General features: G+C 42.4%; 1 protein-coding gene across 1 annotated transcript in view; it reads left to right on the top strand.

The window, feature by feature from the left end:
• Positions 1-27,705, top strand: part of KCNK10 (potassium two pore domain channel subfamily K member 10) — a 96,373-nt gene extending 68,668 nt beyond the window's left edge. The window contains exons 5-7 of the mRNA XM_077820393.1: positions 21,272-21,458; positions 24,448-24,590; positions 27,010-27,705. Of these exons, the coding sequence (XP_077676519.1) occupies positions 21,272-21,458; positions 24,448-24,590; positions 27,010-27,633 (954 nt within the window). The 3' untranslated portion in view covers positions 27,634-27,705. The remainder of the gene's footprint in view (positions 1-21,271; positions 21,459-24,447; positions 24,591-27,009) is intronic.
• The last annotated feature ends 286 nt before the right edge of the window (positions 27,706-27,991 follow it).

Here is a 27,991-nt window from a genome sequence, read left to right as displayed (position 1 = left end):
AAACAGCTTGAGCTCTATCAACCTTTAAAACAGTTCCCAATCTATTTACTGGGACATATTCTGATCTCAGTTATGCTGTTGTAAATCTGGAATAACACTTTTGGAAATCAGCCACCAATTTACGTGCTTCAGGATGGATTTAGGGGTAAAATTTTCAAAAAGTGCCTAAGTGAGTTAGGAGGCTAAATCCCATAACTTTTCAGTGGGACAGAGGGTAGCATTTTCAAAAGTGCCCATGGGCCAGATTTTTAAAGGTATTTAGGTGCCTAAAAATGCAGATAGAAAATCCCCAGGAATCTATCTGTATCTTTAGACACCAAAATAAGTTTTAAAAATCTGGCTGTAGGAGCCTAACTTTAGACATTCATTTTTGAAAATCAAAGCCAAAGTGACTTGCTCAAGGATACACTATCAATCAGTGGAAAACACAAGAATAGATCCCAGAAGTCCTAACTCTAAGTCCCCTACCTTGGAGGTGGTGAGCTTGGTGGTAGTTGAAAGGTCAGTCCAATAGCTGGTAGAAAGAGAACAGTGGCACTCAGATGGGGGAGAATGTCTGTTCTGCAGAGCTCTTGTCAGCATCAAGCAAAGAGAAGCACCACAGTTATACTCTGCCTTATATTCTAGGCAACATGCTCTTCTAAATGCAACATGCAGACATTGTTTAATCATTCAAAACTCTTCTGCCTTCTCCTCAGTTTTCTAAAACAGCCCTGATTGTCAGAAATAATTAGCTGACTACCCTCAACCCTTTTCAAAAATCTCTCACCTGTTATGCACCCCCACCTTTTCCCCAAACCTGTTATCAACTCCACGTACATTCTGCTTCAGTTCATCAATAATTTATCCATTATATAGGAAATAATTAATCACCATGGACTTTATACATCCTTCACTCTTCTTTATCTCATCCCACACCTGGCTCCCTGGCGCGCCCTTATTAACAAAACTTTCACAACAATCTCATTACAGCTTTTCTAATTGCTTTTCTGGTAGCAAGCTCACTACAAAGCCATGGTCACCTGGACACATTAAAGACGTTTCAATGTTACCCTTTGTCCAGCGATGGCAGGAGTGGGACAGCTGGCTTTTCTAATGGAGAATCCAGAGTAGATGGCAGGCAGGAACATTCGGTTGATGCTCTCTGGCTGAAATACCTTCCAGGCTGTGTCAGGTGCTATGTTCCATGTTGGTGTTTTAATGATGGTGGTGGAAGGATAGATACAGGTTTTATTCTTGCTTTTGAACATTACGTCCTTTGTTACTCCTTGTGAAATGGTGGTTAGGGCAGGACAGTGGCAACCTGGATTCCTGTGAGCCAATTAATCCGCTTGTGTAAGATGGTGCAACTTCACTGCATTCAGTGATATTGCATCCACTTACACTAGGGCTGAATGTGGCTCCTGGATTCTATTTCTGGTTCTGCCACTGACTCATGACATGCCCTTGGACAAGTCACTTAACCTCTTTGCCTCACTTTCCTCCACTTGTGAAGTGGGGATAATAAAATGCACCTTATCTACCTAGTTATCAAGAAAATTAATTAATAGTTGTAAAGTCATGTTGATATGTTTGGATCCCAAACCCAGTGACTCCTGGGTGCTGATTCTGGAATTTAATCTTCACAAATTTACTATTGAATGAGGTAGATGGGGCTTAACGCTTATTTGTTTTTTGAGAAATTAACTTTAGCATGATGTGTCCTTCACAGCTTTGTCTTTAGCCAAGCACATCAGTTGCTTACTTGAAGCTATGTGACAGGTTTCAGAGTAACAGCCATGTTAGTCTGTATTCGCAAAAAGAAAAGGAGTACTTGTGGCACCTTAGAGACTAACCAATTTATTTGAGCATGAGCTTTCGTGAGCTACAGCTCACTTCATCGGATGCATACCGTGGAAACTGCAGCAGACTTTATATACACACAGAGATCATGAAACAATACCTCCTCCCACCCCACTGTCCTGCTGGTAACAGCTTATCTAAAGTGATCATCAAGTTGGGCCATTTCCAGCACAAATCCAGGTTTTCTCACCCTCCACCCCACCCCCACACAAACTCACTCTCCTGCTGGTAATAGCCCATCCAAAGTGACAACTCTCTACACCATGTGCATGATAATCAAGGTGGGCCATTTCTTGCACAAATCCAGGTTCTCTCACCCCCTCACCCCCCTCCAAAAACCACACACACAAACTCACTATCCTGCTGGTAATAGCTCATCCAAAGTGACCACTCTCCCTACAATGTGCATGATAATCAAGGTGGGCCATTTCCAGCACAAATCCAGGTTTTCTCACCCCCCCACCCCCATACACACACAAACTCACTCTTCTGCTGGTAATAGCTCATCCAAAGTGACCACTCTCCCTACAATGTGCATGGTAATCAAGGTGGGCCATGTCCAGCACAAATCCAGGCTTTCTCACCCCCGCCCCCCGTTTTCTTTTTCTTTCCCCCCCGGGGACACACACACACACACACAAACTCACTCTCCTGCTGGCAATAGCTCATCCAAACTGACCACTCTCCAAGTTTAAATCCAAGTTTAACCAGAACGTCTGGGGGGGGGGTAGGAAAAAACAAGGGGAAATAGGCTACTTGCATAATGACTTAGCCACTCCCAGTCTCTATTTAAGCCTAAATTAATAGTATCCAATTTGCAAATGAATTCCAATTCAGCAGTTTCTCGCTGGAGTCTGGATTTGAAGTTTTTTTGTTTTAAGATAGCGACCTTCATGTCTGTGATTGCGTGACCAGAGAGATTGAAGTGTTCTCCGACTGGTTTATGAATGTTATAATTCTTGACATCTGATTTGTGTCCATTTATTCTTTTACGTAGAGACTGTCCAGTTTGACCAATGTAAATGGCAGAGGGGCATTGCTGGCACATGATGGCATATATCACATTGGTGGATGTGCAGGTGAACGAGCCTCTGATAGTGTGGCTGATGTTATTAGGCCCTGTGATGGTGTCCCCTGAATAGATATGTGGGCACAGTTGGCAACGGGCTTTGTTGCAAGGATAAGTTCCTGGGTTAGTGGTTCTGTTGTGTGGTATGTGGTTGTTGGTGAGTATTTGCTTCAGGTTGCGGGGCTGTCTGTAGGCAAGGACTGGCCTGTCTCCCAAGATTTCTGAGAGTGTTGGGTCATCCTTTAGGATAGGTTGTAGATCCTTAATAATGCGTTGGAGGGATTTTAGTTGGGGGCTGAAGGTGACGGCTAGTGGCGTTCTGTTATTTTCTTTGTTAGGCCTGTCCTGTAGTAGGTAACTTCTGGGAACTCTTCTGGCTCTATCAATCTGTTTCTTCACTTCCGCAGGTGGGTATTGTAGTTGTAAGAAAGCTTGACAGAGATCTTGTAGGTGTTTGTCTCTGTCTGAGGGGTTGGAGCAAATGCGGTTGTATCGCAGAGCTTGGCTGTAGACGATGGATCGTGTGGTGTGGTCAGGGTGAAAGCTGGAGGCATGTAGGTAGGAATAGTGGTCAGTAGGTTTCCGGTATAGAGTGGTGTTTATGTGACCATTGTTTATTAGCATTGTAGTGTCCAGGAAGTGGATCTCTTGTGTGGACTGGACCAGGCTGAGGTTAATGGTGGGATGGAAGTTGTTGAAATCATGGTGGAATTCCTCAAGGGCTTCTTTCCCATGGGTCCAGATGATGAAGATGTCATCAATATAGCGCAAGTAGAGTAGGGGCTTTAGGGGACGAGAGCTGAGGAAGCGTTGTTCTAAATCAGCCATAAAAATGTTGGCATACTGTGGGGCCATGCGGGTACCCAAAGCAGTGCCGCTGATCTGAAGGTATACATTGTCCCCAAATGTAAAATAGTTATGGGTAAGGATAAAGTCACAAAGTTCAGCCACCAGGTTAGCCGTGACATTATCGGGGATAGTGTTCTTGACGGCTTGTAGTCCATCTTTGTGTGGAATGTTGGTGTAGAGGGCTTCTACATCCATAGTGGCCAGGATGGTGTTATCAGGAAGATCACCGATGGATTGAAGTTTCCTCAGGAAGTTAGTGGTGTCTCGAAGGTAGCTGGGAGTGCTGGTAGTGTAGGGCCTGAGGAGGGAGTCTACATAGCCAGACAATCCTGCTGTCAGGGTGCCAATGCCTGAGATGATGGGGCGCCCAGGATTTCCAGGTTTATGGATCTTGGGTAGTAGATAGAATATCCCAGGTCGGGGTTCCAGGGGTGTGTCTGTGCGGATTTGATCTTGTGCTTTTTCAGGAAGTTTCTTGAGCAAATGCTGTAGTTGCTTTTGGTAACTCTCAGTGGGACCATAGGGTAATGGCTTGTAGAAAGTGGTGTTGGAGGCCGAGCAGCCTCTTGTTATATTCCGACCTATTCATGCTGACAACAGCACCTCCTTTGTCAGCCTTTTAGATTATGATGTCAGAGTTGTTTCTGAGGCTGTGGATGGCATTGCGTTCCGCATGGCTGAGGTTATGGGGCAAGTGATGCTGCTTTTCCACAATTTCAGCCGGTGCACGTCGGTGGAAGCACTCTATGTAGAAGTCCAGTCTGTGTACACAATCTCTGTGTGTATATAAAGTCTGCTGCAGTTTCCACAGTATGCATCCGATGAAGTGAGCTGTAGCTCACGAAAGCTCATGCTCAAATAAATTGGTTAGTCTCTAAGGTGCCACAAGTACTCCTTTTCTTTTTACTTGAAGCTAGTGAGTTTATTGTCTACTGCTTGACGCAGCTGTCTGTGGTCCACACTATTAGAAAGTTTTCCTCTTCCAGTTAATCTTTGGCATCATTATTTAATCCAATAGGTCAGTGAACAGTTGTAAATTGAAATGTATATCAAGGATTAATATTAATACCAATGGTTAAACACAGATCATACCAGCTCCTAAAGATTCTTTGACACTGCTGGCTTTATCAACAATATCTGGTGAGCCACTGGGACACCAGAAAGGCAGCAGTAACCTGTGGCAACTTCAAAGATAGCCCTTGAAGAGAATCCATCTCTATCTCTACGGAGAGCCCAGGAGGTGGTGAGCTTGGTGGTAGTAGAAAGGTCAGTCCAATAGCTGGTAGAAAGAGAACACAGTGGGACTCAGAAGGGAGAGAATGTCTGTTCTGCAGAGCTCTTGTCAGCATCAAGCAGAGAGAAGCACCACAATTATTGTTTCACTTTTGGAAGCACATCATTCCTTTCCTGTACTGGAAAAAAAGTGTAAAAAGAAAAGGAAAATTCTTGTTGCACAAGACATCATAGTTTCTCACCTGTGCTAGAGGGAATTCTGAGTCTAATCTCCCTTTGTCTTATACCTCTCTATGCCATGTGGAAGAGAGGTTGATCACCACTGCCTTCCATCTTTGCTGGTCTCCTTTGCAGTCTGAACTTCTTCCCATGTCATTTTGGTAGCTTTCAATTCTGCTTCTATTGAATGTTTCCATGTTATCCTGGATCTACCTTGTCACCTCTTGCCCTGGGGATTCTAGTTCAACAACTTTCTTGTTATGCTATTTGGGTCTTTCCTCCATGTATGTCCTAGCCATCTCCATTTTAATTTCCTGTCCTGTCGGTTTCTGTTTGTCTTCCTCCAGAATTCTTCATTCAGGATTTTTTTCAGGCTATATGATATTCAGGATTTGTCTAAGGTAGCTATTTATGGATACTTGGAAATTTATTAAGACCTTATTAGCTAAACTCCAAGTTTCAGCACTATATAGTGACTTTACAATGGTGTTAAATATTAGAGCCAGATCAATAACCGACCCTCAGTATTCACTGAATTCTACTTGCCTACCTAATGCTCTATGGTATTCCTATACCACCTAGCCCCATAAAATATAAGCATTGAACAAGGTGATTGGGAACTGCAAAGCATTATCTAGCATGGATATCAGAGTGAATTATGTTCTTTGCTTCTCCAGCCTGTAGGACGCCCTTCTCATCTTTATTTTGTTGAATTTTTTCTTCAGAACATAAAATTACTAAAGGTGCATATCTCCAATAACTCTCCTCACCAGAGTCACATTGTCATCATTTAACTTCTATGCCTCTGGTATTTTATGACTCTTAAAAATAGAATCCCCGCAAATATGAATGAGGAATCCATGATTAATACAAAAGGTTTTCGTTTATCACAGGTCCTATTCTCCCCTGGATTACAGTAAACTATAATAAATATTTTTCTCATTTGGGAAGCTGTCCGCATTGCATTGACTCCTGCTTGTGAATATACTGTAGCAGTCCAAGCCTAAAAATCCCTTGTAATAAATATTCCCCATACTCCTGTTACCCTTAGGTCTTTCCCTAATTTATTTTAGCTTTTCATAGAATGCCTGACACTGTAATATCTAAGTACCTTTTGGATGTGTACTCCGAAATAAATAAATAATTAGCGACGAGTTTACCAAGCACCTGTTGGTTACAAAGACGCCAGCTAAATCAAGGATCCCATAGACAGGAATTTGGATTCAAGTGTAGAATAAGTTTCTCTGCATTTAACAGGTTCTAGGAAGGAATGTTTTACAAACAGATGTAGCTGATCTTACCCCTTCCCCTCTCCTGCCCCCCAATGCAATGCTCTAAAATGAGGTTTGAAGGCCAGAGAAGCAATAGCGGCTAGGGAATGAAATTCTCAGGCAGTGGGTTTCTTCCGCTGACACTTTTATCGGCTCAGGCACATCAAGCTTTAGCCGTAGGTATATGACTTTGTCCTCTTCTCACCTGGTATTCCCACTACATGCCTCTTTTCATGAATGTAGGTCCCTGCCTAAATGCTGAGGCCCAGTGCTGTCCACCTCCAGTTTCAACCCAGAGTGATACATGGCATGATTCAAATCCTAGAGTGTACAAGACTGGAGTGCTCAGCAACCTACGCGACACCCTGGATTTGCCATGCACAAATGAATAGGAATCAGCAGTGGTGATAAATCACAGGTCCAGACAGAGCCTGAACATGAAGCTCCCATTAAAAAAGGGAACGAAATGGTCACTGACTCCAGAGGAAGAAGGACAAGAAGAAGATGTGGACAAACTGGAGAAAGTTCAGAAAGGAGCAACAAAAATGATTAAAGATCTAGAAAACATGACCTATGAGGGAAGATTGAAAAAATTGGGTTTGTTTAGTTTGGAGAAGAGAAGACTGAGAGGGGACATGATAACTGTTTTCAAGTACATAAAAGGTTGTTACAAGGAGGAGGGAGAAAAATTGTTCTTCTTAACCTCTGAGGATAGAACAAGAAGCAATGGGCTTAAATCGCAGCAAGGGCGGTTTAGGTTGGACATTAGGAAAAGCTTCCTAACTGTCAGAGTGGTTAAGCACTGGAATAAATTGCTTAGGGAGGTTGTGGAATCTCCGTCATTGGAGATTTTTAAGAGCAGGTTGGACAAACACCTGTCAGGGATGTCCTAGATAATACTTAGTCCTGCCTTGAGTACAGGGGACTCGACTAGATGACCTCTCAAAGTCCCTTCCAGTTCTATGATTCTATGATTATCAGCCTCAGGGGATCTGGGGTGAAGAGGCTGCTGCCTGGTACCATGTCTCAGGTCTGGCAAATGAATACAGAGGCCTGAAATCATTGAGACCCCTTGTTCTGGGGGTAAGTAATTGTTCAGACTAACACATGGGCCTTTACCTGCATGACTCCCTGATTAATGTAACTGTTAATCACAAAGCTTTAAATCTCAGCGGACTGCACTGAAAAGGAGCTCAAAGCAATTATCCCTGCTGTGGAAGTAGGAGACAAACAGGATTTGGAAGCATGATTAACAGTTTACAGAACTGATGGGGTTTCTTTGCTATTCTTTGTGAAGTTTGAAAAAGGAGGTGCTGGAACGGACACTCCAGGGTAGTGGGAAAGAACTCACATGAACTTTCCAAATGGTCATCAGAGACTGAAAGTTTAACTGTCTCAGAGCCATACCAATGATCATTCTTCCTTTTTTATTGCCCTCCGTTTGGTCATATTACCGTGGCAATGTGTTTGAATTTCAAACAGTGTGGTGCTGAAATGCCATAGCTATGTTCCATGATGTATATCCAGATCACTGTTACATTTGAAAACATCATTTATATCCTGGGGAAAATCTTGTTCTGTGTCAAGATAATTTAGGCTGTCAGGTTGGGGCACATGATCAGAAACCACCCACGAAGGAGATAAAACAAGAGAGGATGCAAATGTAACAGAAAAAGAAAAGTGATCAGTGAAAATACAATAACCTGCTGCCCCCTAAATTAAGGCACAGAACCATCCTACTAGCGAGGTATCACACTGCAAAAACACCCACCACAACCCCTGATTGGCAGCCTTCGCAGCAGTGCCATGAACTGAAGTCGCACTCGAGAGATGATTCTCTAAAGTTAGGTAGAAGTATTTTGGCATGACTATAGATGGGAAACACGATGTGATGCTGCCTGTGGTGTGTCTGTTCTGTGGATAGGAACTTCAGTCTCCATGGTTGTCAACTCAAAATCTTTAACCAATGCTAAATAATTTCTGTATACACTCTCCACATACTCCCCCCACATACCAAATAAAAACCACTTTAAGAGTGGAGCCTGTAACATGAGTAGGACCTTGGAGAGCAGTCATTTGACATCTTATCAATAACAACTAGTGTTTTGCGCAAACCAAACCATAAATCTGAGAATCAAGGACTTTGAAAAGTTTGGAACTGGATTCAGATTTGAACGTTGTGGTGTGGATCCATCTCTAATACATCCATAGTAAGAATGCAACAATGGAATTTTTTTAGTATTGAAAAGTAGGAGAAATCCACAGCAAATACAGATATAAATGCCAAAGATTTCAGCATCAAATTCCCAGAGGATACTGGAGAATGTTGGACACTGATTCCAATGTAACCAGCTAAAGAATCAAAGAGTGCAGATCAAAGAAAAGTGAAGATGAAAATATACAGCAGCCCCACCAGTTTCTGCACAAACACAATCTATATCAAGAAGTCTAGACTAGAGCACAACTTCTTTCTGAGGTCCAAAGATCTTGTTTAACCTTTGGAAATCTAGTCCAACCAAGTCTCAGCTTAGCTCTGCTGCTGTTTTCACTGCTTTGTTGGCTGTCACTAGGGAATTGTGCAGCAAAAGAAAAGCTCCTGAAAATACAATCTGAAGAAACCTGAATGACTTATTTCAGATGGTAGTAAAAGCCCTATTACAGCTAACAAAAAAGAGGTAGAACTTTTCCAGCCCTTACACAGGAGAAATTTCCAGAGCCATGTGCAATACTCTGTTTCTTGCTAAGATTTTGGAAATGGCCATGTTCATGCAGTGGCAAAAAAGGGATCTTTCATTGATGTGGCAATGCTGTCCGGATCTCTCTGGGTTGGCTCAGCTTGTTGCAATGCATTTCTACATTAGAACCAGCACAACCACCCATAGCTATACAAATTGTTCTATAACCTATTCATTTTCTTTACGGTATCAGAATGTACCTTCTCTAAATTTAATCTGTGATCTAGATGAAGGCTTAGAAACCACTCTAATCAAAACTGGTGATACCAAAAGTGGGAGAATAATATTATGGTCTCTGTTCTGACATCTGCATGCTGTCTCTCCTAGCATTTCAAGGCTGAAAAGGCAGAGGATCTTCCTGCTGGGGATACTCTGGTGTAAAGGGTATTCTGTGGTAGGGCAGCCCTATGCCACACCTCACAGTGCCAGGTTTAGGGGACGTGCAGGGGGCTGGCTGGCAGAAGGAGGGGTATTCCAGAAGGAGAAGGCATGAGTAATGCATTCCAGCTGTTGCGTCAGCCTTGAGGCTGCTTAAGTTTGTGCCATGAGCCAGCCCCTTGCCTGCCCCAGATTCTGGACAGTGCAAAGGTGAAATAAAGGCACCTTTGCCCTGACCGCTCACTGTTCCTATGCCACACTCAGCTCAGCTAGAACAGAGATTTGGGGCCATTATTATTCCTCAGATAATGCACTAGGCCTGTATGGCAGTTTACCAGCACTGTGTCGGAGAAGGTGCTGATTGCACATGCTGTTTTGGACTGACATAATCAAACAACTGAAGGATTAAAGTGCAGGTTTACTGGAAAAAGTAGCTGTGAAGAAACGGCACCTTCTTACTCAGATCTACCCACCACAGTGTGTTCAGAATATCTGCTGACTTGAGTAACAAATATGAATTTCTATGGCTTTTTACTCCTGTTCTCCCTGCTGCACTAACACAGCTGAGAAAGCATGATCTGGATGCTACCCCTGCTTGTGCATCATTAGGAGAATTGTTTATTAAGTTCCTATCATTCCCAATGTGCGAACTCATTGAATGCAGTGGCATTGTGTAAGTGTCATTTAAGCCCTACTGAGTGTTGCAATGCCTAAGACCCCTTTGTGGCTGTGGGCCCCTGAGGTTAAGGGTTAGATCCACAAATGTACTTAGACACCTTGCCAACTATTGGAATCTACAGCCCCAAGTTAAGTGCTCAAGCTCCCTGTGTAATGTGCGGAGAGGGTTAGGCTCCTAAGAATGGCAGTCACAAAAGCCAGCATGCTGAGCAAGGAACTGCCTAAATTAGACAATAGGAAATGCCAAACAGGAAATTCCTTGCAGGGAGCTAGGCACCTAACTCTTGGCGAAAGGATGTGCCTCCTTGCACTTGGAATTCACAGCTGTGAACCCTCTCCTGGTGTTCGATACCTAATGCAGATCAGTCTTTTCTCACAAAAAAGGAGGACACCCCAAACCCCGCACAGCCTAAAGGCCAGTGGTTAGAGTGCTCACCTAGGGTGTAGGACACCCAGCTTCAGATTCCCACTCTGCTTGATTTAGAGCAGTGACTTGAACCCAGAAGTCACCCTCACTTCCCAGGTGAATGCCCTAACCACAGGGCTACAGGGTATTCTCTGTCTCTCCTGTTGAAAATGTTCCACTTTGTCTGAAATACTTAAATTTGCATTGGAGCAGGGAGAGGGAGGCTGTCCCAAGGAAATGGGAGGCAGCCTGAAAAGGACATGAAGTCAAGAGTGGGTAAAGTGGACAAAGGGAGCTGTCCAGAAGGATGAATATATTCACAGGGGGAATGATCCTAATTCCAAAGTACCCTGGAGACAGCAGGATAGTAAGCTGCTTGTAGTAACATGCTATTCAGGACAAATCAATGTGAAATCACACACCTAGAGAAAGAAGATAAACAGCATAGTGAAAAATTTGCAGAACATCTACCTGGAAATTGGAAAAGAAACTGCCAATCTAAGAGTGGTATGTGGTAGTAGTTACATTGTATGAACTCAGATTTATGTAAAACTAGAGACTGCATTACAAAGTCTTGGAATAGTGGTATCATTCCGTATACTTTAAAGTGTCATTTTCTCTAAAAAGTGACTGTAAAAATGGCACCATTTGGTCCTCTGTTGATTGTCTCTTGGTGATTTCTGGATCATATCTGTTCAGTTTGCAAAGGAAAATGAGTTCCTTCTAAGTGCCAGCCTTGCAACCTCAGCCTGGAGACTGAAAACCCACTTGGGTCCTTTCATCATCAAAAATAATGTTGTAGTAATAGTTGCTCTATAGGACCTAGGAGGAAAAAATAGTAAAAAGATATTTCAGTCCCTGAAGTGGGCAGACAAGACGCCGAATATATCGGCAGGCTCTGATCAGTTGAATGAGAACATGCCATTTTTTACATATTCCCTTTCCTCTGAACTTTAAGGCCATTGAAAATCAAGAGAGAAATACAGAGAAGGGCAATGCTGCAAAGGCTGGTGGAGATGGTACATAAGGAGTGAAGTCCCCTTAGTGAGAATGCCCTGTCTCCAGCCTTCTTGAGATTATACAAGGGTAGCAGTAGGTTGTTAATTTGGGTATCTCAACTGCAGTGATATCACATGGGGAGAAAGGTGATCTCTAACATAACCAGCACTCAACCCATTTAAAGTAAAAATCAATATTTTTATTTGCTCATAGAAATTGATGCAGAAGCCAGTGCAGGTATCGATGTAATGTGATCCCAGCAAGAGAATCCTTTAAGAACTTGCATCCTAGAAATATCTCCTGTCCTCTCTCATCATTTTCTTCCTTCAATCTCTCTCAGATTAGTTTGTTTTGAATTCAAGTTGCAATCTTTCTCATTATCAGTAATTTATTATTTGAGTGTCTCACAAACACTTAACCTGCTTCCTCAAAGTTTATTGGGAAAGCAACAAAGAAAATATTATTCCTCTTGAAAGTGCTCTCAGTTTATTTAAAACTGAAAGTAAAGGGATCTCCTTTTGCAGTTGGACTCCTCTGATTGTTTCACTACCACACCGTGCTGGGAAATGAAATACCATGCTGGGAAATAAAACTATGTGCCTCCTGCTGTTAGGGTCTAGCTTGCAAATACTGTTTATGGGGAAAAGTTCTTCTACTTGTTAGAATCCTTTGTGCACATCATTTCAGTTAAGAAAACCACTGAAGACCTTGAGAGCAGCTTGCATGGGGGTATCAGTTCACATATTACAGGAACCTAGGATTTGTCATCAGATCATTATTGGTCTGTCGCATCTGTTACCCTGCAATACCTGATGTTTCCTGGGGAAAAATTCCTATAATGCATCTGGGCACTTGTGCAATGCTGTGCATGAGGAGGGACTGGGCGAAATGCCTTCTTGATCCTGTGGTGATTAGCAGACACCCTCAGTGTGTGATGTAATTCCCATCATTGGTCTGTAAATGAATACTCTTTTTTTTGGTGCAGGCTTTCATTAAGCACTTACTGTTCTTGCTTTCACTGCGTTCAGTGACGTCATGCATGCGATGTTACTTCTTTAATTCTCGTGATTCTGCCACATTGGTGTCTCCGTTTCCCCATCCTATTCTGAGGGTTAAAGAAATGTGTGCAGTGGTTCGAATGGTCACTACAGTCTTTTGTTGGTGTTTCCACCCATGATGGGAAGCTATTCCAAGAGCCAGAACAACTGTTTACACAGTATGCAGTTGAGTTGCATTAAGCTGCATTCCATGTTTCACAAGTTGCTACACTACAGTATGTCACACGCAAAGTAACAGGCATAAAAACAACTGTGTATGTTTGAATGCTTGGTAACCCATTCTTGAACAGATACCTTTCCTAGCCTTCTGTAACAAGGCCCAAACACTGGGAATAGTAAAAAAGCTCTCACTCTCTTCTGGCTTTATTAACAACACAATATAATGTTTAACACAAGCTTTCTCCCCAAGGGAGGGTTTCTCCCTACAGGACTGCTCAGCCCCTACCCTAGATCAGTTTTTGAGAGAGCCACTCCCCTCATGTTATACCTAGCTCTTACAGCACTTTCCTTCACGACCCCCCTTTTGAAGATGGGGAGGCTGAAGCACAGAGAAATGAAGAGACATGTCCATGGTCACTCAGCAGGCCAGAGATAGAGCCAAGACTAGAAACCAGGCCTCCTGAATTGAAGTTTAAGTTCTCGCAGCACTATGCCACACTAAGGTAATAAGCCAGCCGCGTTAGTGAGTCAGTAGGAGCTGCTTAACCTTTACCCAGCAGGTTCAACACCTGTTAACAGGACCAGGTGTTTCAGGAAACCATTGCTAGTCTGTTACATAGTTCTTATAAATTAAGAACCTACCTGACCTTTCACTCAAAAGTTGCAACAAACCTAAATTGAAATTAGATGTCACTGTTTTGCACCTTCCCACACCTCCTGGTGCTGGTTGGGACTGGATGCAGAAGTGTTGAAGAGCATGAAAACAATTGTTCCCAGGGAACTTCTATGCTGTGTAGAGCTGAGTGAATTTTTTTAGGACAAAACATTTATTTGCCAAAAAAAATATGAAGTTTTGGGTCCACAAACTATTCATGAATTTGCCAAATAGTTTCAGTCAATATTTTTTTTGGGGTGTCTAGATTTAAAAGAGAACTTAGGTACCACTCACAAAACTGAAGAGGGGGTTGTGCTCCCCTTACATAATAGCCCAGTGATTGGAGGACACACCCAGGTTCAGCTACCCATGCTGTCTGAGTTACGATAGGAACTTGAATGTGTGTGTCTCCTCTGTTGTAGGTGAGGGACCTAGCCACTGGGCTATATGGCATTCTTGAGTGAGTCAGTCTCTCTCTGGCCCAATGAATACTTAAACGCACAGAGTGGAATGTCAACTGGAGAGATGGAGGCTCTCCCACCGCCCCGCAATGGTCTATAGCCCTATGGTTAGGGCACGCACCTACACTCAGGAAATGAAAGTTCAGATCCATACACCAAATCTGGCAAAGTGGGGGCTGAAATCCAGATCTCACACATGAAAGGTGAGTTCTTTTAGCTAGAGGATGGGGGCGGCACCACCCCCTTCACAGTTTTTTTGCATAGCCTTTCCAAATTTTCTTGACTTTTAATAAAAAAGTGGTGAGACATGCCCAAAATTGAAACAAAATGTTTCGTTTGACCTGAAACAAATGTTTGTATCAATTCAATCTGTAACATTTTTTTTTTGGTTTAGCCAGCAAACAGAAAAAATCAGGTCTTTGCACAGCTCTCCCCCTGAGTGTAAGCAGGAGTTTCTGTAGAACTTCAGTGGATCTCTCTTCTTGTGAGATTTCCCACTCAATTTTGCAGATTCTGTAAGTTAAAAAAAAAAATCTGAACTTTTGGGTATTTGTACGACCCTAACCTGAAGTCTGAACCTTATGAGGCTTTTCCATCACTAATGTGTATTTGTCTTGTTTTTTTAGCAATAATCCAACATGATGTACAATGCTGTAGTGGTTTAGACTGTGACTCACCTAACTGTAGCTTGATGTAAAAGCTGTGGTCCATTAGCCCCAAGAATCAGAACAGCACACACCGCAGTGGAGTTCCTTGTAGGAAAATGACAATGCCAAGAAGGTTACTCGTGAGAAGAATGCAAATTACCAGTCATTTTGAGTTACTGCACTTTTGTAGCATTCCAAATGCTCAGTGAATTTGATACCATAATTTTTCATTGACTGTTAATGCTTATTCTGTTACGAGTTTCTTTAGAGGGTCAAAACAATTACCACACCAAGCAAGGAACAAAATAAATCACGCATATAATTATTGGTAGAGATGGGCTGAAGATGAAAAATTTCAATCTAGATCCACATTTTGCAAACTCCAGCATTTGGGAGTGTTACATCATTGGCGCATTATAAAGATGGTGGCCATTTGCAAAATACAAATCCATATTCTGATTTCTAAATACCCACAAAGTTCAAAGAAGTTTGGTTCAGCCCTATAACTAATTCCTATATAAAATATAATGCTCATAGTTCTCTTAATGACAGTGTAATAACCGGCACTCAACACTGGAGTGCCTCTTGTTGGATTGATATGGAACTGCAGCTCTGTCTCTGCCTCAGTTTCCCCAGCTGGGCTCTCAGTAAGTTCAATGAGACTTACATACAGTAACTATGCACCTTCAGGGGTCTAATCTATTTAAACAAGCTTTCTCCTTCTGCCACAGGTCCCCAGGCTTCTCCACTGCCTGGAGCTCGGCAGTCTCTCCCCTGCTGACTCAGGGTATCTCCTAGGCCTCCCTGCCTGGAGAACTTTGTACTTTGTCTCCTCTGGAGTTTTTTCCTCTCTGTGTTCTGGGGGCTGTTCCTCACCCTGAGAGCCTTTGCTTACCAGAGAGACTCCAGCAGGAGTAGCTTCCTACCCAGCTCTCCTGAGGTGCTCACTCCCCAGGAGCTTCCTCTCTCTTTTCTGGCTCCTGCCTGAGCACTTGTAACTCTTTATTAGGCCCATATGTTCCTTAACTAATAACTACCACCCAGTTAGCCATCCACAGGTGGATCTGGGGTGGCTTATTCTCCTCAGCAGAGCCTGTCGCAGGGAGGTGGGGTGCCTGACAGCTCAGAGGGCCAGCCACCATGACCTATCTTTCTCCCCCTGAGCTGACGTGTACTCAAAGGCAGGCTCAATAAAAACTAACTCTTGATCATGTCCTGCAGCCAAGGGGGTACTTCCTGCCTTGCTGCCACAAGGAAGTCTACAAGACCCCCCTGGTGATCTTTGTATTCTTGTCATTGAAGTACGAAGAGCCCAAGAGTGGTGTTCCCCAGAGTCCTGTGTAGCTCAAGTGGTGAACCAAATCCCTGATAGTCTTTGGCATGTCATAGTTCAGAACAACCTGTACTCCCTTAGAAGTCAAGTGGTCTGGCAATAATCAGAGGTCATCAATAGCACCGGGCTTTCATGGTTGGTAAGCCAGTATAAAGCTGTCTCGCGGTCTCTTCTAGAGTAGCTGCCCAGAATACACCCACACACATACCCTTCAGAGTTATGGGACTCCTTCATCCAGACTAGCGCCTTGTTAGCGTGTCAAATTACAGCTGACTGCAACAATCTTTTTTCCCCACAGTCTTCAGTAAAGGAACAATGAGAGCCCGTTTCTGATCCTCTGTGGCCACGTGTGTGTGATGTTATCAGTTGAAGAAGCACCTTTATGCCCCTCCCCTTGTGGGGTCATCTTTTCTTTAGGCTGAATTTCTGTTTAGCCTGACTCTAGTAATGGCTTTGTATTGCTGTTCCCAGGCCTCTGGGCGGGGAGATGACCCCGTCTCTTCCCTCTTTATTTCAGATTCCTCTTGGCTGCATGGTTTTACAGCACTAATGTGGTGGCTTTTTCCTTCAGTGGGCCGAAGCCCCACCTCAAGTACCCAATCCTATGCAATGTGTACATTCACCATGAATAGTGTCCCCTCATGCCTGGAGGCAGCATTGCAGAAATCCAAGCTAAGTCACATACAAGTTCAAATGCCTTCTGGGGTAACAAAAGGTTAAACTGAAAGTCCATGACAAATGCTCAGACTAATAATCCTCCTGCCTCTCTCAGGCTCCCCTGAAGTCCTCTTCTTTCTGGCCCCATGCAGAGCTTCTCCTATGTTAGTTCTCCCCAGCAGGATTCCCTTACTGCCTCCCTTCCCCTGGGATTCTGGCAGGGACTGCCTACAAGGAGCAGGAGGATCCATATCTCAGGCATCACCCATCAGAGCCTGCCCTGCTCCCTCTGGGTCTCTTCTATTTGCTGTTCCCCTTCCAGAATGCCAGCCTCAGGAACTGGATGCCTGCCCCGTGTTCCAGGGGCTCACCATAGGAATTATCTCTACTCTGATGGCTCAGCTGTCTGACCACAGCCAGCCCCAAACTGCTGGACCCTCCTCTGCAGTCTCTCCCCTCAGAGTGAATTCCCAGCTCTGTTTAAGTTGTCTTTCCTGACTTCCTGCAGGGGGCGGGAACTAATTATCAGTAAGCTGCCGTATTACCATTAGCTGGGGGCAAGGCTGAGCCCGGCCAGCCAGCCAGTGACAGTCAGACTGAAGGATCAAGTTCTGGTCTATTTTGGTGGTTTTCAAGTTTTGGTCTGCTGAGCATTTTCTGGTGGCCCAGAGCGAGCTGGGTGGTCACATGGTGCTGGCTCTCCCTTGTTGCTTTCATTTGCTACACTGCATTAAAAGACAGGAAAAATATATTCAGTTCTTTCCAGTGTAAACTGTTGCTGAAGTTGTCAAAGGGGTGCTGTGCAATCATGAATGGAAAAAGAGGTTACCCATGCAGTTGCCAAAGGGATGGGACATGGGTCTACACAACTGTGAATAAGTAGGGAGGTATCCATGTGTGACTGTTGGTGCCTGGCGGGGTGCCACATTGAGATTGCTCAATCAGGGCAAACTGCAAAGAATGGGGCAGACAATCCTCCAAACTGGTGGTTATTCTAATAATTAGATTCACCATGCCAGCAACAAAACAGCTTACTGGTTACCCACAAGCCAAAAGCACAGCTCCCTTAAAGCAATCCAGCATTGGGCAAATATGAGGATTACTGAAAATCTTGTTCATCATAACGTTCTACCAATCCCAAGGGATCAGACACATTACCTGCCAGGTCAATGAATATTTCAGATCTCACCCAAATACACGCATGCTTACAACCAATTCTATTAACTAAACTAAAAAATTATTAAAAAGAAAAGAGAGAGAGTATTGTGGTTAATAGGTCATTATACATACAAGTATGAATAAAGTTCTTAGGTCACTTTCATAGTAGAGATGGTGAGCTGCTGAACTGCAAAAAGTTCTTTCCAGAATCAGTTCACCAAATAGGCAGTCCATATACAGAGTTTGTTCAAATTATTTCATGAGAGTTAGCAGGGTAATCCAGACTGGAGCTGGAGACCTCAGTCTTGCGACTCAAGCTTTCCCTGACCAAGCTTAAGCAGATCTGAGATAACAGGATCAGGGCCCTGGAGTTCTTTTATAGATCTCTGGCAGGCTATAAATAGCCTTTTGACAGCAGGTATTCCTTGGGTGAAGCATTATGGCTTTGAAATAAAGCCTCCTATTTCCTATGTATACACAGGTAACTAGTTGCATTTATCAGCATAAGGTAATTATCCATTAAGCAGTTCGTAGACAGTTTACTACAAACTTCAAAGAGAAATATATACAATGGTATTACACTCAACATTCATCTAAATGTTAATATCCCCTTAATCTCTGAATCAATAGAATCTCTATTAATCACTGAATCAATATAATATAGTAACAGACAAGAAATCGTCTGGTTACATTGTTAACCTCTAACAAGATAAAGGTAAACACAGACAAATACTATCACTATCTTCTTCTAATTCTAAGGAATGGCCTTAATTACCATTTATATACTTTTCTAATATGTCTTTAAAGGTTGAATTTGCATCATTTAGCTTGCTAGTTGCATAACCCATTCTGGCTCTGTGTCACACCATGAGACATACTCTGAAAAAAAATTGAGCCTGCCGGTCTACTTGTATACTGTATTCCACATATTATTGTCCAGCAAATAATGTAACGGGGGTATGGGGGGAGGGGATTTGCTTTTGTGCTATTTTTACTAGCTCTAAAAATGATGGGCCTGATTCATCACTGTCCTTGTATAAACATTTATGCTAATGCATAGTGTGTATACAATACTACTATTCCGGTCTGGTGGCATTTTACCCTTGCTTTGCCCTGGTGTAAATGGTGGAGCAGGGTAGTAGTGAATCAGGCCGGATGGCTCTCCATCCAGTTGTGTGGTGCACATCATCTTTATATGAACGAATGGTCATTTTTCATTTCTCTTAAAAACCTTTGGGTGTGTTTATTGATCATGAAATTGAGGGATTTATAATGCTGGCTTGAACAAGCAGATGTCCCAAGTGTTTCCTGGTACTGATCTATAACTCCCCGCATCTTCCAGTTTTGGTCCTATCATAAGCAGAGACTGCATTGTCACTCACTTTGAAATGCATGCTGATGTGGACATATGGAGACTAGGGAGAGAAGCACCATACTTAAGTTTACTTTACTAATATTACATAGCTGTTCTAAAGCACTTTTTAGCCAAGGATGTCCAAGTAGTTTACAAACATTGCTCAAGCCTCAGAACCTGCAGTGTGAGGGAGGGAAGTGTTGTTATTCCCTTTTTATATCTGGGGAAACTAAGGCACAGAGCATTTAAGTGACTTGCCCAACTTGCAGTCACCAAGCTGGAAAATAAACCTTAAAGTCTTTTGCGTGGGGCAAGTTTGAATCAAAGTCTTCCAGGTTGAAAGGCTAGTGCTCAAATCCATTGCACCAGTTAACTTTCAGATGTTCCCCTTCTAGCCCATGCCATATCAGCTATACATCATACAAAACACTACAAAGTGGAATCCTGCAATTCTGGGTTTATCTCAGTGAGAAATAATTCCTGATGAAGTTATGTCAGATTTTAATGTTTTCAGAAAGCTCCTCAAAGCAAAATAATTCCTCAAAGGAAAAAAATAGAGAGTAAGTTTGAATACTCTTGCACTGTTTATCTGCCTGGTGCTTGAGTAATGATTTTTTTTCAGGTTTTGCATTGGATTAGTCATGTTCACTGTAATCTTTTTCTGTTAGCTCTCTGAAAACAGACAAAACATAAACACAAGTGTTCAGAAAAATAACCGAGGAGAAGAATAGCATATAATATCTATTTTAAAATGGCATTTATGAGACATAATGTATTTAGGCTACTACCTGGGTGTTGTCTGTGTGTCTTATATTCAGGCAACCTTTCACAATTCAACTTTGCAGGCTCCAACTTTGTTGACTCCTTCCGAGAAGTGCAATAGTGCTGTGCCCTGGCTGGTTAGACTGGTAACTGTCCAGTTCAGTCCATAGCCTCTAGGGATATTATAAAGACAGTTTCTGAAACCTTATTTCCTTTCTAGATGATCTAATTTGAAATGAGATCTCAGTTCTGGGTTAAGGCACATAGTTTGGAGAACTAATTTGAAAACATGTAATATACAACTTGACCTCCACATTCCCTCTCCAGGATAAACACATGAAATTTAAGTTGGAGTTTAAAATAATCTACAATAGACCAGTAGTTCCCAGATTTCTCGGGCTATTGTACCAAATTCTGAGTTCATTTATAGCATGGTAAATTTGGAACAATTGCACTGAAGTCAACAGAGTTAACTGTTGAGATAACTGAAATCAGACTCTTGACCCAGTGACCTCAACTTTATCAACCAGGGTTGAAAAAATTAATATTACATCACTGATGTAGTATTTAATTCACAGCTGCTAGAGTGTTCTTTCTCTCCCTGCTTCAAGGCTCAACAGAATAGTTTTACGCCGGTGCCCATGCAGTGTTGCCAGCTCTCACAATGTATCTAGTGTTTTATTTGGAGCCACATCTCTTGGAGTCAGGGGATTACATGAGAATTCCAGCCTTCATTAAAAAAAATAGTGAGCTTCTAGTCCTTGTGGTTGTTGTGAAAATCTAGAAAATGTGACCTGAGTGCACCCTAAAGGCTCAGAAATCAAATTAAAAGACCCCCCTCAGAGTATTATTATTTAAAAATTTTGTGATTTTTTAAGCCAATTTTATGATTTTTTTACACCTGACTCATGATTTCTGATTGCTTGGGCTTGACAATACTGGTATTGTGTGTGTGTGTGTGTATGTACTCCCCATTAATTTTTCTGAACCTGCAATGGATCCTGAGCTACTCCAAGTCACAATCTGATTTGCTCTGGGATGTGGAGCCCTCCAAGCTTCATGTAGGTTAGCACACAAGCCACTGACCGGGAAATAGGCAGCAGCATTGCACTGGAGCCAAGCACCGAGGGTAGATGTTGTGGAGAGGTTCAGCCTAAAATAGCTCAGAAAAGGCAGAAGTACCAGCACCTGCAGCAGCAACAGTGCTTCGGGACCAGGCACAACAAGGATTGTTTTTAGGAGCTTGCTTACACAACCACTCCTGCAATATATGTTAAAATCAAGAACAGGGGGAAAACGTCCATAATCTATCAAAAATGTGTTGTCTCTTGTTGTTTCCCTTTTCTAGAAAAAACAAGTGAGTCAGACAAAGATCCGGGTGATCTCCACTATCCTCTTCATCCTGGCAGGGTGCATTGTCTTTGTGACCATCCCTGCAGTCATTTTCAAACAGATTGAAGGATGGACAGCTTTGGAGTCCATTTACTTTGTGGTCATCACTCTGACCACAGTTGGCTTTGGGGATTTTGTAGCAGGTAAGTAATCTGAGCATTGAAATGTCACCCTCAGTCTAGTGGCACCGGGTAGAAGTGCCTCGGCTCTGACACATTTTTTCTAAGGTGCACAGCAGGCTTTTAAAAACACGTTGAATTCCACTGAAAATGATTCTGAATGTCTTCATCTGTGTCACTGTGCAACTGACAAATAACAACATAGCAGTACAAGCTAATTTAAAATCCAGGTGCCTAGCCATCTGACGAGCGCAAGCTCTGAGCAGTGTAAGCAAAGTGAGTATCTTCCTCTTGGAACCTCTTACTGTCCTTTATCATGCTATGAATTATGCATGAATGAAATTAATTTCCTATTGAATTCAAGACATCTGAATTGTATTAGTGCCTTTTGCATCACACTGATAAAGGCCTTAATAGCTAAGGGGATGCACTGCTGAGACTTTCCCATTGGATGGCCATGTGGGAGCATCTGTGAGCTGTGCTGTCCAGTACAGCTGATAGCTGCTGTAACAGGAGCATAGCTTCCACTGCTTGAGCTGTAGCTTTCTAGGAGGTAGCTTGCAGGATTTTACTCTCTAATCTTGACAGAAATTTTGACACTGCAGCCATCCCATTAAGGAAAACTAACATTAGAAGTGAAATGGGACTAAGGGAATGTGCATTTGAGTGTCATGTGGATATGGTGTACTTTCTGGGATGAGTACAGTCCTAAACAGGTACCATAAATATTCAGCCCTGTCAATTACCAGTAAAGGGGCTGTCCTGGGATTGGTGGTCACAGCAGCTTTGCTGAGGAAAAGGTGGTTAGAAACCGAGAGGCATCTGTTCTCCCATTAGTATGTGAATTCCATTCCCATTAATGTTTACTGGCTTTAACAAATGTGTTGAGATGAGGATGGATCCCTGTGTTGCAAAGAGATGTACTATGCAATTGTCCTGTTATTTCCCATTACACCAATGAAATCTGAGTGAGTTAAAACAATTCAAATTCAACCAGTTGGTGACCAGTTTGCTTGCTAAAAGTTGTTCTTTTATAAACAGTCCCCTCACCCTCCCTTTCTTATTTTGGTAGGGAAGACATGAGTTATCTGTGCAGATGGGCCTGAATCAAACCCCAGATCTGAATACACCTGAACTATGGGAAAATTCAGATCCAGATCTGAATTTTTGGACTTTGGTCCATCTTTAACTATTTGAATGTGAAGAATAATGGATAGAGGAATCCACTGATGGTTGGGTTTTTGTGGTATCATAAGAAATTTGGGTGTTTCACAATATTTTTCCTGGGTCTGTGGAACTTTCCCTTCCTCACTGTTTTTTTTTAAAGAAATTTAATTCTAAAATATTAGCTCTTTAAATCTAAAAAAAAAAAAAAGTAAAAAAATTGTCTGACAGCTAAGATGGCCTGAAGAATAAAATCCATAATTTTTCAGCAGCCCATGGCTGGTGTTCTACTAGAGCCAAATGGAATGTAACCCAAAAGCCTCAAGGATGATCTCATGATAGGAGTGCTGGAGCAGGAGGCAGGAGATTTGCGGTTTATTTTGGTTCTGCCACAGATTTCCTGTGAGACTGTGAGGAAGACTCTTTAATTGCTCCCTTTCTCAGTTTCCTCATCTGTAAAATGGGGATAAAGATACACTCCTATGAGGTAAAGTAATAACAAGGGAACTGCACTGATTTATGCCATCTGAGAATTTGGTCCAGTGTCTCTGTAAACTGGAAAAAGGGTTTGCTGTTGCTGAACATAGTGGAAAATCTGATAGGCTGGGAAAAGTAGTGTGCCACCCCATTCATTGCCCAGCTATTTAGTCTGACAGACCACAGTGATCCACTTGATAGAAAGCTTCCACTGGGACATGTATGACCAGAATGGCCTCATTGAACTATAGCAATGACAGCCCCCACCTCCCTCTGGTTCACAGTTCACATGGTGGAGGACTGGAAAGGCAAAGTGATTCAGAGTGTATATGAAGAGAGATTAGAATCAAAACAATATTTGGGTCCCTGCCAGCACCTGAATGCCTGGGCTTTCAAAGGAGTATTCAATCACTGTGAGTACACTCATGCTCAGGCTGGGTAAAACTCATTGTAAGGACTCATTAGAATGTATCAGATTGCAAACAGCCTGTAAAAGCTCTGGGGAAAAACATTCAATTGTAGCATGGGTTGTTAGTGGGGGAAAAATCCTGTGTTCTGTCTATGGCTATAAACATATAGATGTATAACACTGGAGTGCGTCTTCCTTAAATAAATTGAAATATGCTAATTATTGGCCAAAATGTAAAACAGGAAAATTAGATTCTGTATCTGGATTGAAACTGTTGAAGATAAAACAGAAAATATAACAAGTGAAGAGCCCAAATCCAAACTCTGGATCTAGATGGCCCTGAATAGTCAGAAGGGTCCCTCTTTCTAGACTGGATCAGGTCAAATCTGCAGATCAAAACAGGCCCCAGCTTTATGGAAGTTGAGCTCCTGATTCAAATATGATGTTTCAGGTTGGGCTCATGTGTAGAATTTAGTGAAATTTGCTTCAGATCAAAATATTTTCCATAATGTATATTCTACAGGGAGTGCTTTTACTAGTCTATCACTGTTTTAAATATAGTGTGTGGTATATCAGAAAACGATATTCTCTACCTGTATTAGGCTTAGTCTTTGAAAAGTTGTTTGTGCCCTTTAAACAAGCATTAAAACTGGGGATCCAGTACCTTCCTCCACAATATTATTCAATGTAAAGAAAAAACTCACAGAATATTCTGACCAGCCACACAGCAGCAGAATATTAAACCATTTTAGGAAGGGTCTCAGTTTAGGAAGGGATTTGGAGATTCCAGCTGTTTCTCAGACCAGACAAACCTGTAGTCATTTTGTAGGACAGAAGGAAGCTGCTAATGAGAACCAGGAAATACTTTCATGAGTTTCCATGAATTGTAGAAGGCCTGGTGTTAAATATTTTTGCCATCTCATGGTTCCCACACATGAACAGAACCATGTATGCTTATTTCAGGGGGAAATACTGATATCCATTATCGGGAGTGGTACAAGCCCTTAGTCTGGTTTTGGATCCTCGTCGGCCTTGCCTACTTTGCTGCTGTCCTGAGTATGATTGGAGACTGGCTAAGAGTTCTATCCAAGAAGACAAAAGAAGAGGTATGACTGCTAGTTGATCAATCATTTATCACTTTATAAGAGAATTTTAAATGCCCGATCACTGCTAGCCAGGGAGGGAGGGTCCCTCATTTGAACCAATGCAAAATAATCCCTTTTATTTACCCTGTTGGCTGCTTCTTTTCAAGCCTCTTCCTTTTTTGTATTCTAGCGTGTGACTTAACGGCTCTGATCTCTTGATCCCTTAATGAGAGAGGGAGAAAAAAAGGAATTGACTGAATCAGACTCTATGTCGTTAGCATTATAGCCCTATAGAGATTGCATGATATTAGAATTTATAGCACTATCATTATGGGAAAAGAGAAGAGACCCTCCACCACAAAATTAGAAATTGGCCGCAAAATCAGGATCCAGAATTTAATTTCCTCTCACTGGCAAAGGACTGGGGATTCATAGATTTTTTTTTTTAGGCGTGACCATTATGATTGTCTAGTCTGGCCTCCTGTATAACACAGGCCAACATACTATTTCACCCAGTAATTCCTACATTAAGCCCAAAACTTCTGTTTGAGGTATAGCATATCTTTTATATTTGACCCCAGGATTTGGTTCAGCACATTATAAAGCAAGAGTCAAACTTTAATCTGGAGTGGATTTTGAACCGTCCTTCTCCCAAATTCAGGGATAGTGGTTCAGAGTCCGGGTTTGGGTTCAGGCCCATCTCTGCTAAAAACAAAGTAGCAATGTCAGAAAGATACTTTAAAAAAATGGAGGAAACTTTAGCCACTTTTGGCAAGAGCAGTTGGTGTCCTAGTACCACTTGCCCTTGGTTAATTTCAACCAAATCACTGTCTTCCACAGTTCATGGGGAAGGGAAAACAATATACTAGTGACTCACTAATAATCAGGGTGGAAATTGAGGGTAGCTGCCTTGGTTCCAGCATTATGCTGTTAAGCATAATGTGATTAATTTCACCCCTTCTACACCCCAACAAATTCTACTTTGGCAGATTAGTTAGAGAATGCATAACCAACAAGTTGTTTGCCAAATTAGAACTGCTGTTCATTATCAAGAGTTATTTGTGAAGTCAGCTGAGTTACCTGAGGCCAAATGTGTCTCTGGTGCATCTCCAAGGATGTATCCAAAGTGAGATGCATCATGGAAGAATTTGGTTTGTGTTGGTGGGCTGATCAGATGTGATATCAGCTGAAATCTATTCTACTCTTTTCAAGTGGGACCTTGGAAAAGGCCTGGATGGGCTGCAACATCAACTATTAATTTTTCTCTCTCTTTTTTCTGTGTCAGAAGAAATATTTGTACGACACAGTAGCTATGTGAGCTCCCTATTCCTAAGTCATTATTCTGCATTCATGTACCTGTAGCTAGAAACAAAACATAACAATAAATCACTTAGGGACATTTGAATGGAACTGTATGGGTCCTTGAAGCACACACAGAGAATTTCCCAAGTGTTTTCCATCCTCGTGCTTTGGGAAACAAACTGATCAGCTGCTGGCATTTGGAAGAAATTCCAACACTTTGGTATATAGTATTTGGGCAGTTCAAGTGAATTATGGAGATTTTTACACTTCCCATTAAAGACTGAAGCATTTGGTAATTTCTGAGACAGGATACCAGACTAGATGGACCATAAGTCTCTTGCAGTATTTAAAATAATTGAATAAGAATATAGATTTTACCTAAATTAATTACTGCAGGGTTCAATACAGAACCTTCAGTGGGATTGCACAGGTGTAATTGTGATCACAGTTTGGGAAATAGGTCTATATATATAATTATGTTTATTACTTCTCAGTTATTAAAGACCTCAAAGCCTCATTTGGAAAAATGCTTGGTTGCTGATGGTTCTTTGAGTTGCCTGTCTACCTGATGAGTGCACAGAGATTACCAATCAGTGGCTTTATTGTTTCCCTAATGAAGAAAGGATTGGTAAGAATGTGAGAGTATCCTTCTAACATTCAAGCTGGACATAAAATGTCAACTGGTGGTAGCCAAATGAAAGAAGATAAACAACTTATCTATGTGGGATACAAGTTGTTAGCCAGTCTAGACTAAGGGCTTGTCTACACTGGCACTTTACAGCGCTGCAACTTTCTCGCTCAGGGGTGTGAAAAAACGCCCCGCTGAGCGCAGCAAGTTTCAGGGCTGTAAAGCGCCAGCGTAGACTGTGCACCAGCGCTGGGAGCTACGGCCCTCGTGGATGCGGCAGTGCTTTAGTGTTGCCAGTGTAGACTAGCCCATAGTATGATTAAAGCTGAGCCTGTTGCTACCACTGCCAACTTTTGGGGAAGTTTGGAGCAGGCTCTGGCTCCAGATGTAGACTTTTCAGCTCTGACCAATCTCTAATTCTATGACATACAGTAAGAATGTGTGTTGTTATTCTACAGTGAGAATTTCTCTCTTTCCTTAGCATGTTTTTGTTTGTTTGTTTTTCGGAAGGTTGGTGAAATAAAAGCCCACGCGGCCGAATGGAAAGCTAACGTGACTGCTGAGTTCAGGGAAACCCGGAGGCGGCTCAGCGTGGAGATCCATGACAAGCTTCAGAGGGCAGCCACCATTCGGAGCATGGAACGTAGGCGCCTAGGGCTGGACCAGAGGGCCCACTCACTGGATATGCTCTCTCCAGAGAAACGCTCTGTCTTCGCTGCCTTGGAGACGGGACGCTTCAAGGCCTCATCTCAGGAAAGCATCAACAACAGACCTAACAACCTGCGCCTTAAAGGGACAGAACAGCTCAACAAGCATGGGCAGGGGTCATCTGAGGACAACATCATCAACAAGTTTGGCTCCTCGTCCAAGCTGACCAAAAGGAAAAACAAAGACCTGAAAAAGTGCATCCCTGAGGATGTGCGGAAAATTTATGAGACCTTCCGACACCTCTCCTTGGATGAAGAGAAGAAGGAAGAGGAGAATGAGAAGATGTGTAACTCAGAGAACTCTTCTAGCACAGCTATCCTGACCAATTGTATTCAGCAACACTTGGACCTGGAAAATGGAACCATCCCCACCGAAACCAAAGAAAGGGAACATGAAAACAAAACTTTACTTGAAGACAGAAATTAAATGTAAAAGATGCTTGACTTTAATTAACTTATGTTAGTGTTTTTATATACATACATATATATATATTGAGACACGTGCCTTACACAGACTCCTTATTCAGTCTGAATTACATAGCATCGAAGAATATTTCACTGTGCCATAATGACTGAAGCTTGCTCTGCCAAAATGAATCAGAAACACAGCACTGGAGAATGGCAACAGAAAGCAACACATAGAGAACTTCAGCCTGTGTACAATTACAGTGGCAAAATGCAAAGGGAGAAACTTACCATGGCAATACAACTGGACTGCTACCACCATGGCATAATGTTTGCAAAGGACAGCTATGTTAGAAGAACCCGTGGGAGGGTGAAGAAAG

The sequence above is a fragment of the Eretmochelys imbricata genome, chromosome 6, assembly GCF_965152235.1.
Source record: "Eretmochelys imbricata isolate rEreImb1 chromosome 6, rEreImb1.hap1, whole genome shotgun sequence".
Taxonomy (NCBI): domain Eukaryota; kingdom Metazoa; phylum Chordata; order Testudines; family Cheloniidae; genus Eretmochelys; species Eretmochelys imbricata.
The sequence above is the reverse complement of the archived record's forward strand: the minus strand, read 5'-3'. Positions and strand labels throughout refer to the sequence as shown.